The sequence below is a fragment of the Pagrus pagrus genome (genome assembly GCF_965226575.1).
Source record: "Pagrus pagrus genome assembly, chromosome: 15".
In the NCBI taxonomy this organism is placed as follows: domain Eukaryota; kingdom Metazoa; phylum Chordata; class Actinopteri; order Spariformes; family Sparidae; genus Pagrus; species Pagrus pagrus.
The window spans coordinates 3,553,766-3,572,223 of NC_140199.1; the positions used below are offsets into that span (position 1 = coordinate 3,553,766).

At 42.4% G+C, this 18,458-nt stretch overlaps 1 protein-coding gene across 5 annotated transcripts in view; it reads left to right on the forward strand.

The window, feature by feature from the left end:
• The window catches only part of itsn1 (intersectin 1 (SH3 domain protein)), a 42,208-nt gene that overhangs the window by 17,216 nt on the left and 6,534 nt on the right, over positions 1–18,458 (forward strand). The window contains exons 18-33 of one of the 5 annotated variants that reach the window (XM_084376359.1): positions 4,637–4,773; positions 4,878–5,158; positions 5,497–5,660; positions 5,994–6,008; positions 7,198–7,442; positions 7,556–7,730; positions 7,839–7,925; positions 8,047–8,204; positions 8,520–8,599; positions 8,690–8,862; positions 8,948–8,993; positions 9,214–9,335; positions 9,525–9,648; positions 10,020–10,214; positions 17,641–17,762; positions 18,342–18,448. In XM_084376359.1, the coding sequence (XP_084232485.1) occupies positions 4,637–4,773; positions 4,878–5,158; positions 5,497–5,660; positions 5,994–6,008; positions 7,198–7,442; positions 7,556–7,730; positions 7,839–7,925; positions 8,047–8,204; positions 8,520–8,599; positions 8,690–8,862; positions 8,948–8,993; positions 9,214–9,335; positions 9,525–9,648; positions 10,020–10,214; positions 17,641–17,762; positions 18,342–18,448 (2,231 nt within the window). Of the gene's footprint in view, positions 1–4,636; positions 4,774–4,877; positions 5,159–5,496; positions 5,661–5,993; positions 6,009–7,197; positions 7,443–7,555; positions 7,731–7,838; positions 7,926–8,046; positions 8,205–8,519; positions 8,600–8,689; positions 8,863–8,947; positions 8,994–9,200; positions 9,336–9,524; positions 9,649–10,019; positions 10,215–17,640; positions 17,763–18,341; positions 18,449–18,458 lie in introns of all 5 variants that reach the window. The other 4 variants (XM_084376358.1, XM_084376360.1, XM_084376361.1 and 1 more) reach the window with 4 other exon arrangements.

Consider the following 18,458-nt stretch of genomic DNA (forward strand, 5'->3'; position numbering starts at 1 on the left):
AACACAGACCACAATAAATAGATTGTCTAATGGCTAATCTAATGAAGTTCTCAGTCTGATTCAGTAGAGTCAACATAATGCAGTTATTTGAGAAAATGGCACAAAGCCTTTGAACAACAAACACAACTCCAGAGTGAAGTGCAGTCTTGTCTCAGTGGTGTAACTCTTTGCTCAACAGAGGCGTAGACCACTGAGATGTGACCGATATTTGACTATACTGCCGTCCACCTTCCTTTCTACACCACTTCTTCTCCCCAAAATCTGCTGTTCTTCTTCTGTCCGCTACACCCACTGGGACTCTTCGTCTTTTTCCTACTCGCTGCCCTCCTCCTGCTGTGTTTCCTTCCCTGCTTCTTCATCCTGTATTTCTTCATTTTCTTTGTTTAATCCACATAATAAACCCTTCCTTCTATATTTTCTACCCTTTTATTTATCTCCTACACTGGCCTTTTGCTCCCTTGCCCATGCCAGTCTCTGTGTGAGTTCTATGCCAACCACTGTGCCAGGATAGAAGCCCTGCGACGCCAGCTTCAGGAGGAGCAGAGAGGGAGACAGGTAGAGCACACTGCCACTGCTGGACTGGGGTGGTACTGCAGCTGGGATATACTCTTATCAAATCATATGATGAACACACTGCCTCTTATGGCAGACCTGGAGCATAGAGCAGTTTTTGCATTTGGATTGGACTATTTGAGAAGTAAAACAAAGTACACCCTCTCATCAGACTACTAACTCACACGCTTCAAGTGTTTTAGTCACTTTAGAAGGCGTTAACACCTGCAAACCAGACTTTAAATGGCTGGTTTGTGTAGATTTTCCTGATTAACATGTGTAGCACACTGTGATGCCCCCACCAGGCAGCTAGATGTGTTGCATCCAGTTGGAGCTTGACTGTAACTGTCAAGCTGCGCGTGGTTTGAAAAGCACTGACATTCACACACTCGTGTACTGAATCCGGTTTGCTGTTTTGTCTAATTTCACAAGTCAGCGTCAGTAACACGTCTGACAAGGAGTCAATCAATACTTAATACACACTAATCACACATCAGAAGAAATTTGTGAAAACAGGAAGGAAGGAAATATAAATAAAAAGATGAATAAATGCCTAAAAACACTCGCACCAAACTATTATTTACCATCCAGCACAGACAGGTCAGTTAGAGAATCTGTTCAGGCTTATTGCAATCTGCTGAAAACCTGGCTGTTGCTACCGTCAGCCTGGTTTTGTAACACTGGCTACATTTACAGTTGCACATTACTCATCACAGTGAGTCACAGGAGCCTCTCCTTGCATGAGTCAAGGCCTCACTGTGCTCTCTCTTTTTTTGTTTACTCTGTACTGAAAGAAAAAAAACAAAACTCGATTCAGAGATTAAAATGTTTGTTCAGGCACTCAAAAAGCAGGTTGAAATAAATTGGGACGCTAAAAAGCAAATATTACATTTCCATTTAAGATGTATGCTCTTGGATATTGTACAGATGTTATACTGACGTGCAGGAAATTCAATTATAATTGATTGCACAAGATGAGCATTTAACATTCATGTAAGTCAGTTTTACCCAGTTTAACTGCTGTTGTGTATTAATTTCAACATATATCGCTTGAATTTCCAAAGATAAACAATATAAATGGTATTAAGAGGACTCAAAATGTCCAATGTTGCCATGTCAGAGAGGTCTGAATTACTCAAAAAGAAAAACTGCTGACAAGTTTAATTTAATACCTTAATTTGGACAAAATACGTGAATATGGACTCAAACATTAACTGTGTGTGAGTGTGTGTCTGTGTCTATAGAATGGTTGATCCTCTGTGTGTGTATGTATATGTGTATATGTGTGTTTCAGTGCCAGGAGCAGGGACAGCTACAGGAGTGTGTGTCAGCCGTCAGGGTGTGTCTGGCTCGGCTAGACTACGTTATAAAGGTCCACACAACAACCCAGCCTCCATCCCCTCCCCAACGTACCCCTCTCTCTGTTTCCATCTTTCTGTATTTCTGTCTTTCCTTCGTTTTTTGCATTTTCCTTCCTGTCATTATTTCGTTCTGCCTTTCTTTCTTTCTTTCATCTTTCTTCCTGTATTTCTTCAGTTCTTTCTTTCTTCCTCTCTTTTCCTTCTCCTCATGACTCATCTCTTTCTCTATTCACCCTCTCCTCACTTCATCTTCAGTTCCTTTCCTCTCGATTTCTTACTCTTTTACCCTCCTTCTTATCTTCTTCTCTCTCCCCCTCCTGTCTCCTAAAATCTTCTCATCCACTGTCCTCCTCTTTAGCGCCCCATCCTTTCTTTGCCAAGCTGGTGTTAGCTTACTACCTATGCTCCCATAGTTAACACCGTACGCAGTTGTTGTATGCTAAGCTAGCAGCCTCGCTAGGTTCGCTGGGGTGCTAGATTATGCCGTTGCTATTCCAGCCTCCTTCACTAGATGACTACTCTCTACTGTAATGCTATTGCCTTAATGCTACCAGATGATGTTTCAGCCAGACAAGTAGAAGCTAGAAACTAGAATCTTGAGTTTGGTAGGCTTCACTTCATGTGGGTGAATGTGTGTGTTTGTGTGTGTGTTTGTGTAGCGTGTAGGCATGCTGTGTTGTCTCACGTCCTCCGCTTCCTGTTCCAGGTGATCAGGAGGTCTCTCTCTCTCTCTGCAGACTTGTAGTTTGACTCCTCCGTCAGTCTCTTCTCTCTGATTGGTTTGCTTGTTTTTCTGAAGGTTTCCTCACGTTGGTTGTTTGGCTGAAACACGACAGCTGCCTTGTGTTGTTGTTATAGTAACAGAGTGTGTTCTAATGGCACAGCTGGTTGTCATGACTACACAGAACTGCCCCCACCCCCTTCCTCCCCCCCAACTGCGTCCCCTGACTCCCCATCTCCTCTCGACTCCCCTTTTTGTTTCTATCTAACCCCTCCCCACCAACATACTGTGCCTTGTGCAAGCTCCGCCCCGCCGCCATGACCGCAGCCCTGCGTCCGGGGCTGGGTCAGTGCCCCCCTCCACTAGCGACAAAACCCCTCCCAGTGACATCCCCTCCCACTCATTTTGGCAAACATTATTATCAACTTTCAAAAGATTTTATACATGATTTAATTTCCCAACTTGTCCACGTTAGGTTCATGTTGGTGTGCTAAACATGCTTTCAATTGCTTCCGAGGAGACACGATCGGTTCATGCAGTCTTTGGAGTGATTTTTGCTCGCTAGCGCTACAAAAAAGTCCAGATAAAATCTGCTGTGTTCTCACAGGTTTTGAAAGTGACACTGTGAGCAAACTGCAGTTCACTGACCGTGGCTGGACATCTGTTTGTCGAGCGTCAACACCAGCTTGAGCTACTCAAGAGTCACACAGTCACAAGGCTGTAAAGACAGAAAAACACAAGCTGCACTGAACACACAAGGAAGGCGTCGTGACTGACTTCAGCGAGGAAGTTAATGGGGAGGCAAATGGTTTTTGTTGATCCCTCGTTGGCCACTTGTTACAGTCTGACAGGTGATAAACTGTGGGACTCCCCTTCCTCGCAGCCAGAATCCTACAAGTTGCATCCTTTGAAGTATGTGGAGATCGAAATGATTCTCCTGAGCTGTGTGACTCAGGCATAACAAGATACAAGCCAAAAAAAAACTCAAGCTGCTCATTGAGCTAGAAATCCATTCATACCACAGTAAGTGGCTGATGGTATTTGGTAACAGGGAAGCAGGATGGGTTTTCTCAGCCCAAACTTTGAGTTCCAGAAACTACTTTTCAATAAACTCAAGGTTCCTGAAGCCCTACATATTCAGTGTTTCCACGGAGGTCTGATGACCTGCGAAGATTAGGCATATTATTCCACTGACGAAGGAAAAGACGACGGCTGTTTTTCTTTTTTACGTCATTTTTGCACATAACTATACAACAGCGATGATCAACGGTCCAGCTTGCCTATTCTTTCGTCTGTAACTCCATGTTGATGCGTCGAAGGACTTTGGACAAATAAAACAATCGGCTTTGCAGCTGCAAATTTTTTAAAGAAAAATGGTGCCTGAAATCAAAATGCAGCTAGTACTCCCCATGTGCAGACGCTGTGTTCTCGCTGCAGCGGCCCAGGGTTTGAATCCAACCTGTGGCCCTTTGCTGCATGTCACCCCCCATCAATATTCCTGTTTCCTGTCATCTCTCTTAGCTGTCCTATCCAAAGTTCCTATACTTTTGGAAGGTACTTCATGGTTTCATGACTCATCCATACCATAGGACCAGCAACCCAAGTTCAATGAGGAAATGTGAAGACCGGATGCGACACGTTCTCATTAGTTTGCTGTCAAGTCATGTAGTTTTTTGTTTCTATATATCCTTCATTTCAAATCACAAAATTGCCTCAAAGAACATCACAGACAACAGAGCACACAACTCCCTCCATCCTCTGGCTCTCAATTAAGATAAAACTGCCAGAAAAGTCCCTTTTAAAGAGGAAAAAAGTTAGCACATCTCATCACCTGAGTGACACAGTTGAAGGGGCGGAGCTTGCCTTGATCACCTGACTAATACATACTGCTGCTGCTGCTATTGTTCTTGTTTGTTGTCGATCGTAAACCCGTAGCAACCAGCCCTCTGATCCCACTTCCTCCTCACCGCTGTTCCTTCCTGTATCCAACGATGCCTTGCAGGAGCTGAGGGAGATCCACAGCCGGCAGCAGAGGCAGAAACAGAAGGACATGGAGGGAGACACACACACACTGACACACACACACTCGCACATGCACACGCCGGTCGAGAGGAAGTCTGCTGAACTGCAGGAGAGCAGGTGAGAATGAGATACACCTGAGAACTACAGAGGTCTTTCAATTACCTCCAACCTATTACATTAGAATGGAAAATCTTATTCATGCCTCTCTCCGTCTCATCCAGCAGGCTGTCATCAGAGGAGAGCGTGGCCTGGAGGGATGAAGCAGGAAGCTCTGTCCCCAGAGGTTCTAGCCCCGCCACCATGTCTGCACCCCATGCCTGGCTAAACAGAGTGACTCAGGAAGAAGAGGAGAGGAAGAGGAGAGGGATGGAGGAGGAGGAAGAGGTCCGGAAGGGAGTGGGATCGGTGGAAGAGAAAGAGGACGAGTCGAGAGGAAAGAAGGACATGCAGGAGAAACTGAACAAGCTGTTCACCCAGCCAGCCGACCCCTGGGCTTCATCAGGTGTGTTGAGTGTATAAGAGAGAAGAGTCTGAACTGGAACTAAGGACTCACATGTTATATACAGACTTGGAGGCAAGGGTAGGTTTTTAAAAGTAAAGCTTGTGGGGGCAGATCATCGGTTTGTGTGAAAAATCGAGGTCAGGGTACAAATCTTATACTTGAAGCGGAAACTTTTAAAATGCAACATTATGTCCTTTCCATTAGTAACTTTGATGTTTTAAAAGGACACAAATCCAAAGACTGCTTCACCAAAAAGCACATGTTGTCTTTGAGTTTGATTTGACTGCACGGATGAATTCTTGTGTTTATAATACCTCTGTCTCTCTGTTGATCCACAGGGGAGAAGGCTCCTGTGCCGAGTCTGTTTGACCAGAAAACTTCGACAGTCACCGGCTTCGACCAGCAGCAGCCGCCAGTGAAGGTGGTCTACTACAGGGCTGTTTATCCATTTGATGCTCGCAGTCATGATGAGATCAGTATCGCTCCCGGAGATGTAATCATGGTATGTAATATACACAAACGTAGTACTTATACACTTGCTACAAATACACAGGATGATGAAGGACACAAGAACAATGAGTTTAGCTCAAGTTCACGTCGTCACTGACTGAACACGAGGACTTCAGTATAAACAGTAATATGTGTGTTTAGATGTTGTGTGAACAGATCTTTTATTGCCTCTTTTGTGTGTGTGTGTGCGTGTGTGTGTTTGTATTAAAGCCTCCTGTGTGTAGATGTGTGTGTCGACTCTATCCTCTCTGAAGTGTGTGTGTGTTCTGTCTGTGTGTGTGTGTATATTAACCGTTTCCTCTCTCCTCTGCTGTGCAAACTGAAGGTGAAGGGGGAATGGGTAAGTTCTTGCCCCCGCCCAGTGTTGTGCCTCCACCAATCACAAGCCAGCACTCATTAAAGCTCTCGCTGTCATTGGTCCATCTCATATCATCTCCACGTTCATTCATCTGCCAGTGGATGAACGTCTTCGGCTTCTTCATTTTGATCTCTCAATGTTGTTTTGCTTTTCATGTTCTCACAGTTAATGTGTAAAATTGTGAATGTGCTTATCTGTTAACGTAAAGCTGCAATGTTACACTTGATAAAGGCAACTTCACCTCAGGCTGCTTTGCAAAAAAATATTACAAATCAATTTTTTTACCATCAGTGTCTCCATAAATAAACGTCCACACTGCCACTGGTTTTATCGTCCCCCTCTATTGACATTCAAAATAAATTTAATGTACCACTGCCAAGTAAAGCTGCAATAATTATCGATTTGTTGTAAGCTATTAAATTAAATGGCAACTCTTTCAATACTTTTTAAAACAAAGTCAAAATTCTCAGATTCCTGCTTCTTAAATATGAATATTTTCTGATTTCTTCACACCTCTGTGACTCTATACTGAATATTTTTGGGTGAGACAAGACATTGAAGGACGCCAATTTGAGCTTTCAGAAACACTGATTGACATTTTTCTCCATTTTCTGACATTTTATCGACCAAAAACCGACGAATTGAGAAAAGAATCAAGCGATTAATCCACAAATAAGATAATTATTAGTTGCAGCCCTACTGCCAAGTTTTACAACAAAAAATGCAATGGACAGCAACACAGTGGACTTAAAGGAATGAAACTTAAGAAAATATATATATTTTTATTTGCAGTAAAGGGCACAGACACAGGTTTTATCATGAGGTTATTCATATAAATAGAATTATTGTGGAGATAAGATAATGAAAAAGCTCCTTGTTCATTATAAGGTGGCATGAGACAAACAAGATTCACTAAATCAGAACACAACTTTAACAGTCAAACACTCAAATCATCACGTTTATATATGATATTATATAAATGATATTCACTGATTATCTGATCATCTATGAATCCCACTTCCTGGAGTTCAGCTCTGAGCAGCTGCTGCTGTTGTGGTCATTGTTGTTCCACCATGAATCAGAAACACTCACTGATTTTTATGAATTAAGCATTTCTGTGTGTGTTTCCATGCTTCAAGTTTATCTTAACCCCGCCCCTCTGCTGTCATAGGTGGATGAATCCCAAACAGGTGAACCTGGTTGGCTGGGAGGAGAGCTCAGAGGACGTACCGGTTGGTTTCCAGCCAATTACGCCGAGCGGATACCCGACAGCGAAGCGCCGATCAGCCTGCGCGCAACGGCCTCAGCCACGCCCCCCTCAGCCCAGCAGCCTATGTCCACGCCTCCCCCCGCGCCTGGACACACCTCCTCCTCCACGTCCTCTGCCAACAGCAACTGGGCCGACTTCAGCACCACGTAAGTCCGGCTCATTATTATCAGAACATGGCTGCATTTGGCTTCACTGGTGCACCTGAAATGTTCTCACCATGTTCTTCTTATATCGCCGTCATCTCTGCGCGTGTTTCCAGTTGGCCCTCCAACACAGCCAGTCAATCAGACAGCGAGGGATGGGACGCATGGCCGACATCCTCAGCCAGTCAGAATCCTTCGCTCAGCGTTCCCTCGGCGCAGCTACGGCAACGCTCTGCCTTCACTCCTGCTACCATGACGACGGGCTCCTCTCCTTCTCCTGTGCTGGGTCAGGTAGGAACATGATGAAACCATCACATCGTTTCGACTGGGCCACCAGAACCCTGTTTAATGTTATGTTAACATCTAAAAGTTACTAACAGCTGTTATTCTGTCTGTCAGGGGGAGAAGGTGGAGGGTCTTCAAGCTCAGGCGTTGTATCCCTGGAGAGCAAAGAAGGACAACCACCTCAACTTCAACAAAAATGAGGTACGTTTTTTTTAATGTTTGTTCTCTTGCATGCTTGTTTTATTTGTGTGAGCTAATTTTTTTTTCTGCGTGGGGTTATTTGTTTAACTTAATGGAACTAAAAGCGTTATTGTTCTTTCAGATAATAACCGTGTTGGAGCAGCAGGACATGTGGTGGTTAGGTGAACTGCAGACCGGACAGAGAGGCTGGTTCCCCAAAAGTTACGTTAAGCTCATCTCCGCCACCATGACGGCACCGCCCCCCCCCACTGGTCCAGCGACGCGCAGTAAAAACACTAGGTGGGTTAAAAATGTTACATCAAGTCAACATGAGTGTATAAACCCTGAGATCAGACAGATTTCTGCTCCCGCTCATTGACAAATCCAAAAAACACAGAATTATATTGCTTCTACTTCAGCTACACAACTCTGGTTGTAAGTATCAAGTAGATGTGATGATAAAAGCTTCAAGAGTCTGGATATGTTTGTTTTAGGTTCCTCGAAAGTGCTTGAATTACTCTCTTAAAAAGCTGAAAGAAGTTGGATGAAGTAGTTGATTACATTTGTTTTAATGTCAACTTTTTTTTACCAAACAAAGATTTTTTTTTCTTCCAGTGAGTCTGGAGCATCAGACAGCCCCCCCAATGGAAAACGTCCCTCTCCCTCCCCAACAAAACCCTCCGATTCTGGAGAAGGTAACACAGACACACAGGTTAATTTAACTTTATTTGTTAAAGTCTGGCAGGTATTTGTCTTTGACTCTGTGTCCACTTGTATCTACACAGAGTACATTGCCATGTACACCTACGAGAGCAGTGAACAGGGCGACCTGAGCTTCCAGCAGGGAGATATCGTCATGGTGACCAGGAAAGAAGGGGATTGGTGGACGGGCATGGTCGGGGGCAAGACTGGAGTCTTCCCTTCCAATTATGTTAAACCGCGGGACTCCGCCTCAGAGGTGAGAGTCACTCAGAAACATATGAAGATGGACCAGAAGCCTTTTTGGGGAAATATTTGTAATAATCTTATGTGTCTGTTTCTAGGCTTTGGGACCAGCAGGGAAGACGGGGAGCCTGGGAAAGAAACCAGGTGAGCATCAGTTACTCTTCACTCACTTTTTATCCTTTCTGCACACTGACTTGTTTCTGTAAAATATACATTTCTAGCCAAAATCGATCGTTTCTGTTCATCAAACCTGATATAAACACAGAAAATGGTTGACGTCATGAAATATCAAACCCCCACTTACTACAGATCCTAGGCGCTACTAACCACACCTTGTTCTTCTTACTTACTGTCTCTCCATCAGAAATCGCTCAGGTGATCGCCCCCTACAGTGCAACAGGAGCAGAGCAGCTGACGTTAGCTCCAGGACAGCTCATCCTCATCAGAAAAAAGAACCCAGGGGGCTGGTGGGAGGGAGAGCTTCAGGTACACGAGCACAAAGTGCAGTCTATTTATTTTTCTGGATTTTGTTACAATCTAATGATTATTTGTAAAATCAAATCTACTGTAAATCATGTGAAATATGTGAATTATCAAGCCGTTATAAATTGTCAGAACATGCAGACTGTGGTTGCAATGTATGACTCATAACCTGCTGTGTTCTGACTGGTTCAGGCCCGGGGGAAAAAGCGTCAGATAGGCTGGTTTCCAGCCAACTATGTGAAGCTGCTCAGTCCCAGCACCAGCAAGACAACGCCCACAGAGCCCACCCCTCCTAAACTGGCTCCTGCCAACACAGGTACACTCAGATAAACTCACGTACACGTCTTTAAGATGCTGTGGCTACTTTCACAATATGGATTAGCTAAAGCATCAAACCACCAAGTCCATAGATGATCTATACAAAGAACAAATCTGAAATGTGTTGAGTTGCTTTGATAAAACGCTCAGTCGTCAAAGTTGGTGATACAACTTGTATTTAAGGTGGCATAAAGTATTGTTTGCACCGCATGGCATGTACATAGCAAGCAAGCAAGCAACCAAGACTTTATTAATGTACTTTATAATTCATTCCAGGTACAAGTACAGTGATAGTGTAAAGATAAAACGTTAGTCATTATAAACACAATTCAGACTTCCTGTCCCTCACGTCTGTCTCTGGTCCTGAAGCTGTGTGTCAGGTGATCGGCATGTACGACTACGTGGCGCAGAACGACGACGAGCTGGCCTTCCTGAAGGGTCAGGTGATCACAGTGCTCAACAAGGACGACTGTGACTGGTGGAAAGGGGAGCTCAACGGGAGGGAGGGTCTGTTTCCTAGCAACTACGTCAAACTCACCACGGACACGGACCCGAGCACGCAGTGTGAGTACACGCAAACACACACACACACACACACAATCTCACCTGAATCACAGAACACACACACAATATGCTGAAATTAACACATTAACATCCTCTCAGTGTGAATACAGAGTAACGTAACACTCGTAACACACAGTCACACTTCCACAGTGACACACTCTCTCCCTCACACACACACACACACACACACACACACACACACACACACACACACACACACACACACCCCAGAGCCAGGTGTGGAGATGCTGTCCCTCTCTCAGTGTTTGACCCCGGATTGGTTTGACCTTTGACCTTTCACCTTGACACTCCTTTGGGCCTCTTTGATTACCTCCCAGTCATGCAACACCTCTGGGTGGTGTTTGTGTGTGTTTGTGTGGTGTGTACGTGCATGCATGTGTGTGTATATTTGCGCGCATAAGTGTAAAGTGTTTCCTCTCCTCCTGCATGTTTCCCTTCAGCATGATCCACCATAGACTCAGAGTTTCTAGAGCTGAGCACAGAGACGCTGGCTGGACTCAACTCAGTGCTGTAACTAGTTGGAGTTGATGTTTTGTAGAAAAATGATAAAAACACGATAATTTATAAGATTCTACTGCAGACGAACTCAGACACATGATGAACAAGAGCTGTGGTAACAAAGTGATGTATTTAAAGCTAATAATAATAATAAAGTTTGTGATAAATTAATTATAATGTTAAACTAACAGACCCGTGAGGGATCAAGCGCTTGATATAACGGTAAAAATGTTATTTCTTTGCCACAGTAGTGTTTCTCCTTATTTACATTTTTAACAATTCATTCATTCAATCAACCTTTATTTAAAACTCAAAGAATCATTGAGGCATGAACTCAACACTTAAAACAGAATGAATATACAGAAAAACGATTGATGAGAAAACAAACAACAACAGAGCACATTTAAAAACAGTCAGACCTACGTTCATGTGGAGTAATCATATAAATATAAAGAAACCAATGTTCGTCTCATCTTACTGGTCCCAAAGATTAATAATTATTGACTGTGACTGTTTTCACAGTACAGCCCAACTAATTCTGGTACTTAAGTGAATTCTTACACGAATTAATGAAAAATATATTTTAATTATGTAAATCTACTCCTGTCTATAAAAGCAAATGCTTGTGTAACGTAGAAAAACTAAATAGTTCATGTTCAGCTCCTCCTGACATCACTGATAATGACTTTAACATTTTGTGTTAGCAGATTGGTACGACATGTTGCAGCCGCAGTGAACTGGTTAGATGAGGAGCTGCACTCAGACTTTGTTACGGCACGTCTAAATTAGATTTAAATAAACAAAAAAATGTTTTCACTGGCACTGTTGAACAGAATGTGCTTTTATACAGGCCAATAAGAAACAAGAAATTGCTGCACAGAAATGCCAAAGAAATCGGTGCTGCCAGTCTGTATTTGAGCCAGTAGAAATCTGTCACATCTCATTGAAATACAATTTTAAAGTACTGATCGTCAGCATTTAAAGAGAAAAAGTCTGATTGCCAATAAAATACATTTGTTTCTTAATAAGCTGCTTTGTCTCTGATGCTGCATGCAATCTGCAAAGTAACTAGAAACTAAAGTAATCAGATAAATGTAGTGGAGTAAAAGTACAAAAATTGGCTCCAAATTGTGGTGGAATGGAAGTACTCAAAACTTTACTGAAGCACAGTACTCGAGTAAATATACTTAGTTACATCCATCACTGTCAGCACTACACCAGCCTGCAGATAGACGCTCTGTCGCGCTGCCCGCTCTAGATCCTCTGTTTCTATGCTAGGTTAGGCCACACCTCCACACTTCTCTGTCTTGCTGCACGCTCCACCCACCTAGCACCCGATTGGTTGTTGTTGTTGTTGTTGTTGTTGTTTTGTTTAGTTGTTTTTGTTGATGTTGTTGTTGTCGTCCTCTCTCTAGGATCATATCATTACCCAGAACCCCCCTCTCCTCAAAGCCCTCAAAGAGACCCACTAGGCCACTCAACCAATGGGACAGCAGCAAGAGGTCACATGACCCGGAAATGGCGACTCTCCACCAATAGAAGCCAGAGAGAGAGAGAGAGACAGACAGACAGACATACAGACAGACTGTAACGTTTAAACGCCCTCTGGTGGCGAGAACTCTGTCTATGCATGGCTCTGACTGGACTTGGCCAAACTCTGTTTATCTAAGGCTCTGGCTCCAAACAGCACTGTTCAACCGGAGGGAGATTAATAGTCCCGACTCCTCTCCTCTATCATTCTTCTTCTCTTATCCTCCATCTTCTCCTTCTTCTTCTCCTTCTTCTTCTTCTTCTTCTTCTTCTTCTTCTCTTTTATCAGTCGTACGGTGTTTAGATGAGGAAGAGGAGGAGAGGAGGAGGTGACTATTGAGCTCCTTCCTCCCAGATTGGACTGATGAACATGTTTTGACTGGATTCACACACACACACACTCACACACACACATTAACAATACATGCACACACACGCACACACACACACACACAGCCATCTCTTAGCGTGGTAAAGTGGATAGTGGGTCATTTTGTGGCTTTATGGGAGATTGTGTCATTAGACTCAGTAGCTGAGCTCATCCCCCGCCTTCCTGTTTTTATTTTTTTTAACCCGGCTCCCATTGGTTCAGCAGCTTCATTCGCCTGTCAGTCAAAAGCGCTGGCTCCACCCCCATCCCCCCCTCACTAACCCCTCCCCTCCCACAGCTTCACAGAAAGACCCACTATCTGCAGGAGGACAAGTTTCAATGTTAAAGTCTCGTCTCCTCTCTTCACCTCTCTTCGCCTCCTCTCTCCTCAAAGCCAAAGACACCTCCTTCTTCCTCCTCCTCCTCCTCCTCCTCTTCTTCTTTCCCCCCCTCTCGAAAAGGAGATGAAGTGAAGGAGAGGAGAGGAGACGAGGCAGGATTGAGATGCGTCCCGCAGCAGTTTGGTGCTAAGTTTCAATCCAGGATGTCGCTCCCTTCCCGTTAGTTTCTCCTCCTGTCGTTACCTTCTAGGAAAGGAGGCATAGAAGGGAGCGAGCAGCTGGAATGGGACTCAGCCCCGTAGCTCAGGGCTTAAAACGGAAAGCCATGCTGCAACTGCTTAGCATACTAGCTAACCAAATTAAAGACACACACACACACACACACCATGGTACAGTGAGTTTGGGGTTATGCACAAACACACACAAACACACACGTCACACTCAGACACAGTGACGATGTTTTTATCCGTAGTAGTTTAACATTCTGAATATGTATTAACTTTAAAACGATCCGTTTTATGTTCTGTTGTCGTTGTTGTTTTTGTTTACATGTTTATTGTTTTGTCTGTTGCTATGATGACGACATGCTGTCACACTGTCGAGGGCCAGACCAGGAAGATTTGGTACTAAACATGTCGGAGTGGAACTAAAAAAACAAAACTCGCTCATGGCCTTTGAATCATTCCAGTTAAAGGAATATTTAAACATTTTGGGAATTACACTTATTTTCCTTCGAGCTGAAAGTTAAATGAGATGATTGATACCGCTCTCATGTCTGTCAGTAAGCGTGAAGCCGGAGCTACAAGGTGATTAACTTAACTAACTAAAGAACCTGGAAAACTACAAATGATTGTTTTTACATTTCTATTCATGCACAGATTAAACAAACACACTCATATGTGAGCGTTAAGGGTGTTAGTTTGTTTATGTTGGAGCTTTAAACAGAGCCAAGTGAGCTGTCCATGGATCTAATAGCGTTAGCATCGTAGCGATTCCTATGAAAGCTGCTCTAATTGGTATAAAAATACCCAGATCTTCTGCGTTGGCCCACAGAGTGTGCGCTAACTTCTGGTTCAACCCCCAGCTAGCTTAAATGGGCTTAAAATCATTTAATCTTGCAGCTCTTCTCGACTTTCCAAATGTTATTGGGCCAAATGGATCAAGTTATGACAGTGAAATAAGTCATTTCACGGGTGCTGTGACATTAACAAAAGTATTACCTTGGTTTCAAAGCCTGCATTCATCTTCTATGCTAAGCTAAGCTAATCATCTTCTTCTCTAGCTCCATATCTAACAGTCACACGTGAGAGTTTTGAGTATTGATCGTCTCAAGTCACACTTGCCACGAAAGCGAATAAGCATATTTCCCAGAAATGACGAACTGTTCCTTTAAAATAGCTCAGCTGTTTTTAGTTGTGGCTCAACTTCACAAAATCTTATTTTTAAGTAATTTGAGCTTTACCTCCTTGAATTTTCCACACTGTGATGCACCTTTTTGAAAAAAAAGTGTTTTTAGCTCGTTGTCACCAGACTTCATGCACAAAAAGGCTGTTTTTAAGTTTTGCTTCCCTCTGAGCTGCAGCGCTCAGGGAGGGATAGTGACCTGTGAAATATTCTAGACATCAACGGTTGAAGCTGATTTCCTCAAACAGCTCCGTTACTTTGAGTTCAGCACTCTGATTTTCTGAGCCTCCAACATTTAGCAGTTTGTTTCCTGCTAGAAGTCATTAGCTTAGGTCTTGACAGCGCTGTTCAGAGTCCTTTAAACATCTTATATCATAGTTCATCATATCAGACTGGGACAGATAAACTGACTGGTAGAGAAACCGCATAGCCTCACTTTCAATTAATATATAAAATGTATATGACCGGTTTCAATGGTTTCCATTTCCCACAGAAACGTAACGGCCCCTCAATTTGTTCCCATAGCAACAGACTGGTATTATAGTGGTTGCCATATCAGATTTGTATTGTTTCTTTTTTTGTTGATGTTTATCCAGATGACAGTATTGTGATTTTAATGTTTACCCTCAGAAACACAACGAATGAAAAACGATTATTGAACTACGCAAGTTTTTATACAACAAGCAATAGAGTTGTTATTATAATAATAATTATTATTATTAACCTGCTTGGATCCCATTGGCTCCTCGGTGTGTCAGTATTGGAGGGTGAAGGATTCTGATTGGGTGACGAGTCAAGGACCATCGGTTGTTGAACAAACCGAGGCTGGAGGCCCACATGTGGGTCACAGGCGGGTTTTTTGTTTGGTAACCGATGGCTCGAGACTCGTCACAGTCAGTGAGTATTTTAGGTTAGAACAAAGAGCCGCCTGGATCAGAGCCACGCTTCACCAAGTTGATATCACACTCCCTAAGATTCACCTCTGCCTGTTACTGCATGGTAACGCCCCCCATCTGTGGCCATTCTGTCACTTTTAGCATTAAGTTTAAATCATGTGGGGAAACTTTTAACTTTTTCATCTTTTACGGTTTTTAACAGAACACACACTTGTTTTCTGACCTCCGCTCTGACGCGTGGCTCTGCTCTAGTCTGGTTTGTTTAAAATAAAAAAGAAATTCAAAGCTCTGTATGATCTACACATAATCTAACGAATGGTAAATGGTTGGTGCTTCATGTCGATTATAAATAGCAGCGCTGATGAGTGGACGGATGGATTAACAGGCCAAATGTAACCAGACTGCACTTGGTTGTCGGTGCGTGCATGATTGAATGAATGAGTGAATGAGTGGAAAATAAAGCATGAATGAGCAATTTTATGGACGTGAATGGTCAGATGGATACACAAAGGAATGAGCAGGATACTTGAATGAATGAACTGTACAGAATGTTAGCGTAGCGTGGAGAGAAACAATGTCCTGAGGTTTTATTGGTGGAGATTTTTGATGAAGAGGTGAATCTGACTGGTCCTGATGATTAAACGCTCTGAGACAGACTGCAGTCGACTGGCCTCGTTACTCACACACACACACACACACACACAGTTACTCAGTAATGTACACGTTATTATTAAAGGGAGTTTCCTGTTAAACTGGCATTTGTATTTTAATTGTTGAAATGTACTTTTAAGGCTGTGGAGGACTGATACTGCCAAAATCAAAAACAAATAAGTGGCTTGATAAATAAATTAATAAGCCAGTAAATGCACCAAAAACAATATAAAATATATTCATTAATTAACGTATAAAATGTGACATAAAGTGATATATCTGTTTTTACATGCCTCTGTTTATTTACCTTTGTATTATTTCACCTGTTTTTTTACTTTCCCATTTATTTTTCCATTTTATTTATTAAGTTAGTCATTTTTAAAATATATATATTTATTTATTTACACTACAAAAAAGATAAATATGTACTATACCAGCTAGCTTCTCCTACTGTGGCGTGTTCACTGTCATATCTGCAAGTGCGTGAGACCGCAAATGTCCCGCTGACAGACGTGCCTGAAGTCTACAGTCAACAGACCTCCATAACCTTTACGTCTACATATTTCTGTATCATGATGTGGTTAAGTTTTAATATTTGGCCAACACGATTCACGTAATGTTTTAATAAAGCTGTTTTACACATTCATAGTAATGTACCTGTATCGCAATAAATTGTGGATAATTTCTTCCTGAAAGTTCGCAAGTCTGCAACTGCGGTGAAGTCCGGACATTTGGATGAAGACTTTAAACGACAGCGCTCTCATTCTCACAGTGAAGCTGAAATAAATTCAAGATGTGTAAAAAGAAAATACAGAAATGAAAAAAGTTTGTAGAAATAAACTGGGGACATGCAGCAGGATGATAATACAGAAATATATAGAAATATATATACAATTGTTTTTTGGTGCATTTAAAGGTGTATTGTGTTTTTATTGAGACATTTTTGGTTTTGGCAGTTTCAGTCCTCCATATCGGCAGTCTTTATACAGATATTTTACCTTTTTATACATCACATTTGCAAAAAAAGTGACTCATATTACTTTATTAATCGATATATGAACATATGAAAAAGTGGTAGTACGCAGTACTGAAAGAGAAAGATGTTCTCAACTTAAAGCCTCGATTTTATAATCAGTATTATATCACATGTACGTAGTTATCGTGTCCCAGATTTGTTGAATAAAACGACAGAACATCCAGCGAGCTGAAGATTTTGAGAGCTGCTAACAACGTAACCTGAACATCTGTTGGTTCAGTGTTGGTGGTGACAAATCAGAAGTCAAAAGCCACATTTACCTTCATAAATGCTGTCTGACTGTTTGTGTGTCATGTTTAGTGCAGTCGTGTGATGATATCCAGACATTTTCCTTTGCTTCAGTCAGAACAGAGGCCACACTGAGAAGAACCTGGCTTCTAAAATAAACAGAGCCACTATATAAATATTATAAAAATAAACTTTTAATAGACATCACTCTTCAGTCCCTACACAAACATCTACATACATGATCTCGTGCTCTTTTCTGGACATGACAGAACAAAAAACAGACAAACTTTTGACTCAAACTCTCCTCCAGAGCCTGTTTGTCCACCTCAGGTATGTATTTCATCGGTAAAGTATTAATAAAGGTATAAAAGGTTATTTAACTCCTTCCGTGTGTCCGGATGTTTGATTGACAGCTGTGTGTGTGTCTGTGTGTGTGGTGTTTGTGTTTCAGGGTGCGCTGACCTCCATCTGCTGGACATGCTGAGTCCCATGGAGAGGAAGAGGCAGGGCTACATCCACGAGCTGATCGTCACCGAGGAGAACTACGTCAACGACCTGCAGCTCGTCACAGAGGTGAACACACACACAGATGTGCTGATGACTTCAGCATGCAGTATGTGACACACAATATTTACAGGGTCAAAGTACTTTGTGATATTTGTTGATGCTCTAAATCTTTTACACTTTGCCAAGAATCAAAGTGGGCAGGAAACAGGAAATACTTTAAATTCTGCATCGTGTAAATGGTCAAAGTTGAGACTTAAAATCAGTAAGAAACTCATATTCCTGACTTTATTTGGCTTCAAGTACTGATATCATACAGAGCTGCAAAAAGCTTTAACTTATTACTTCATGTTTAATTAATGCATTTGTAGACAAGCAGAAACAAAGAGTGCTGTGTTGTCTGTAGATATCTAAGTACATCCAAACAAAATGGGAACAACATGCAGAGCGAACCAAAAAACACAAAAAATCACAGATACATGACCAAAAAAAAAACACCTTAAAGTCGGTGATGATGAATATGAAGATGATGTTTACACTGTACATTAGCTATGATGCGTCAGCTGAGTCGAGGTTTGGGTGTGTTTGTGTTGAATCTACGTGAAGGTTGTGCATCAATTATCTCCTAAAACTGGTGTGTGTGCGCAGATCTTCCACAAACCTCTGCTGGAGTGCGAGCTGCTGACGGAGAAGGAGGTGGCGATGATCTTCGTCAACTGGAAGGAGCTCATCATGTGCAACATCAAACTGCTCAAGTAAGGACAA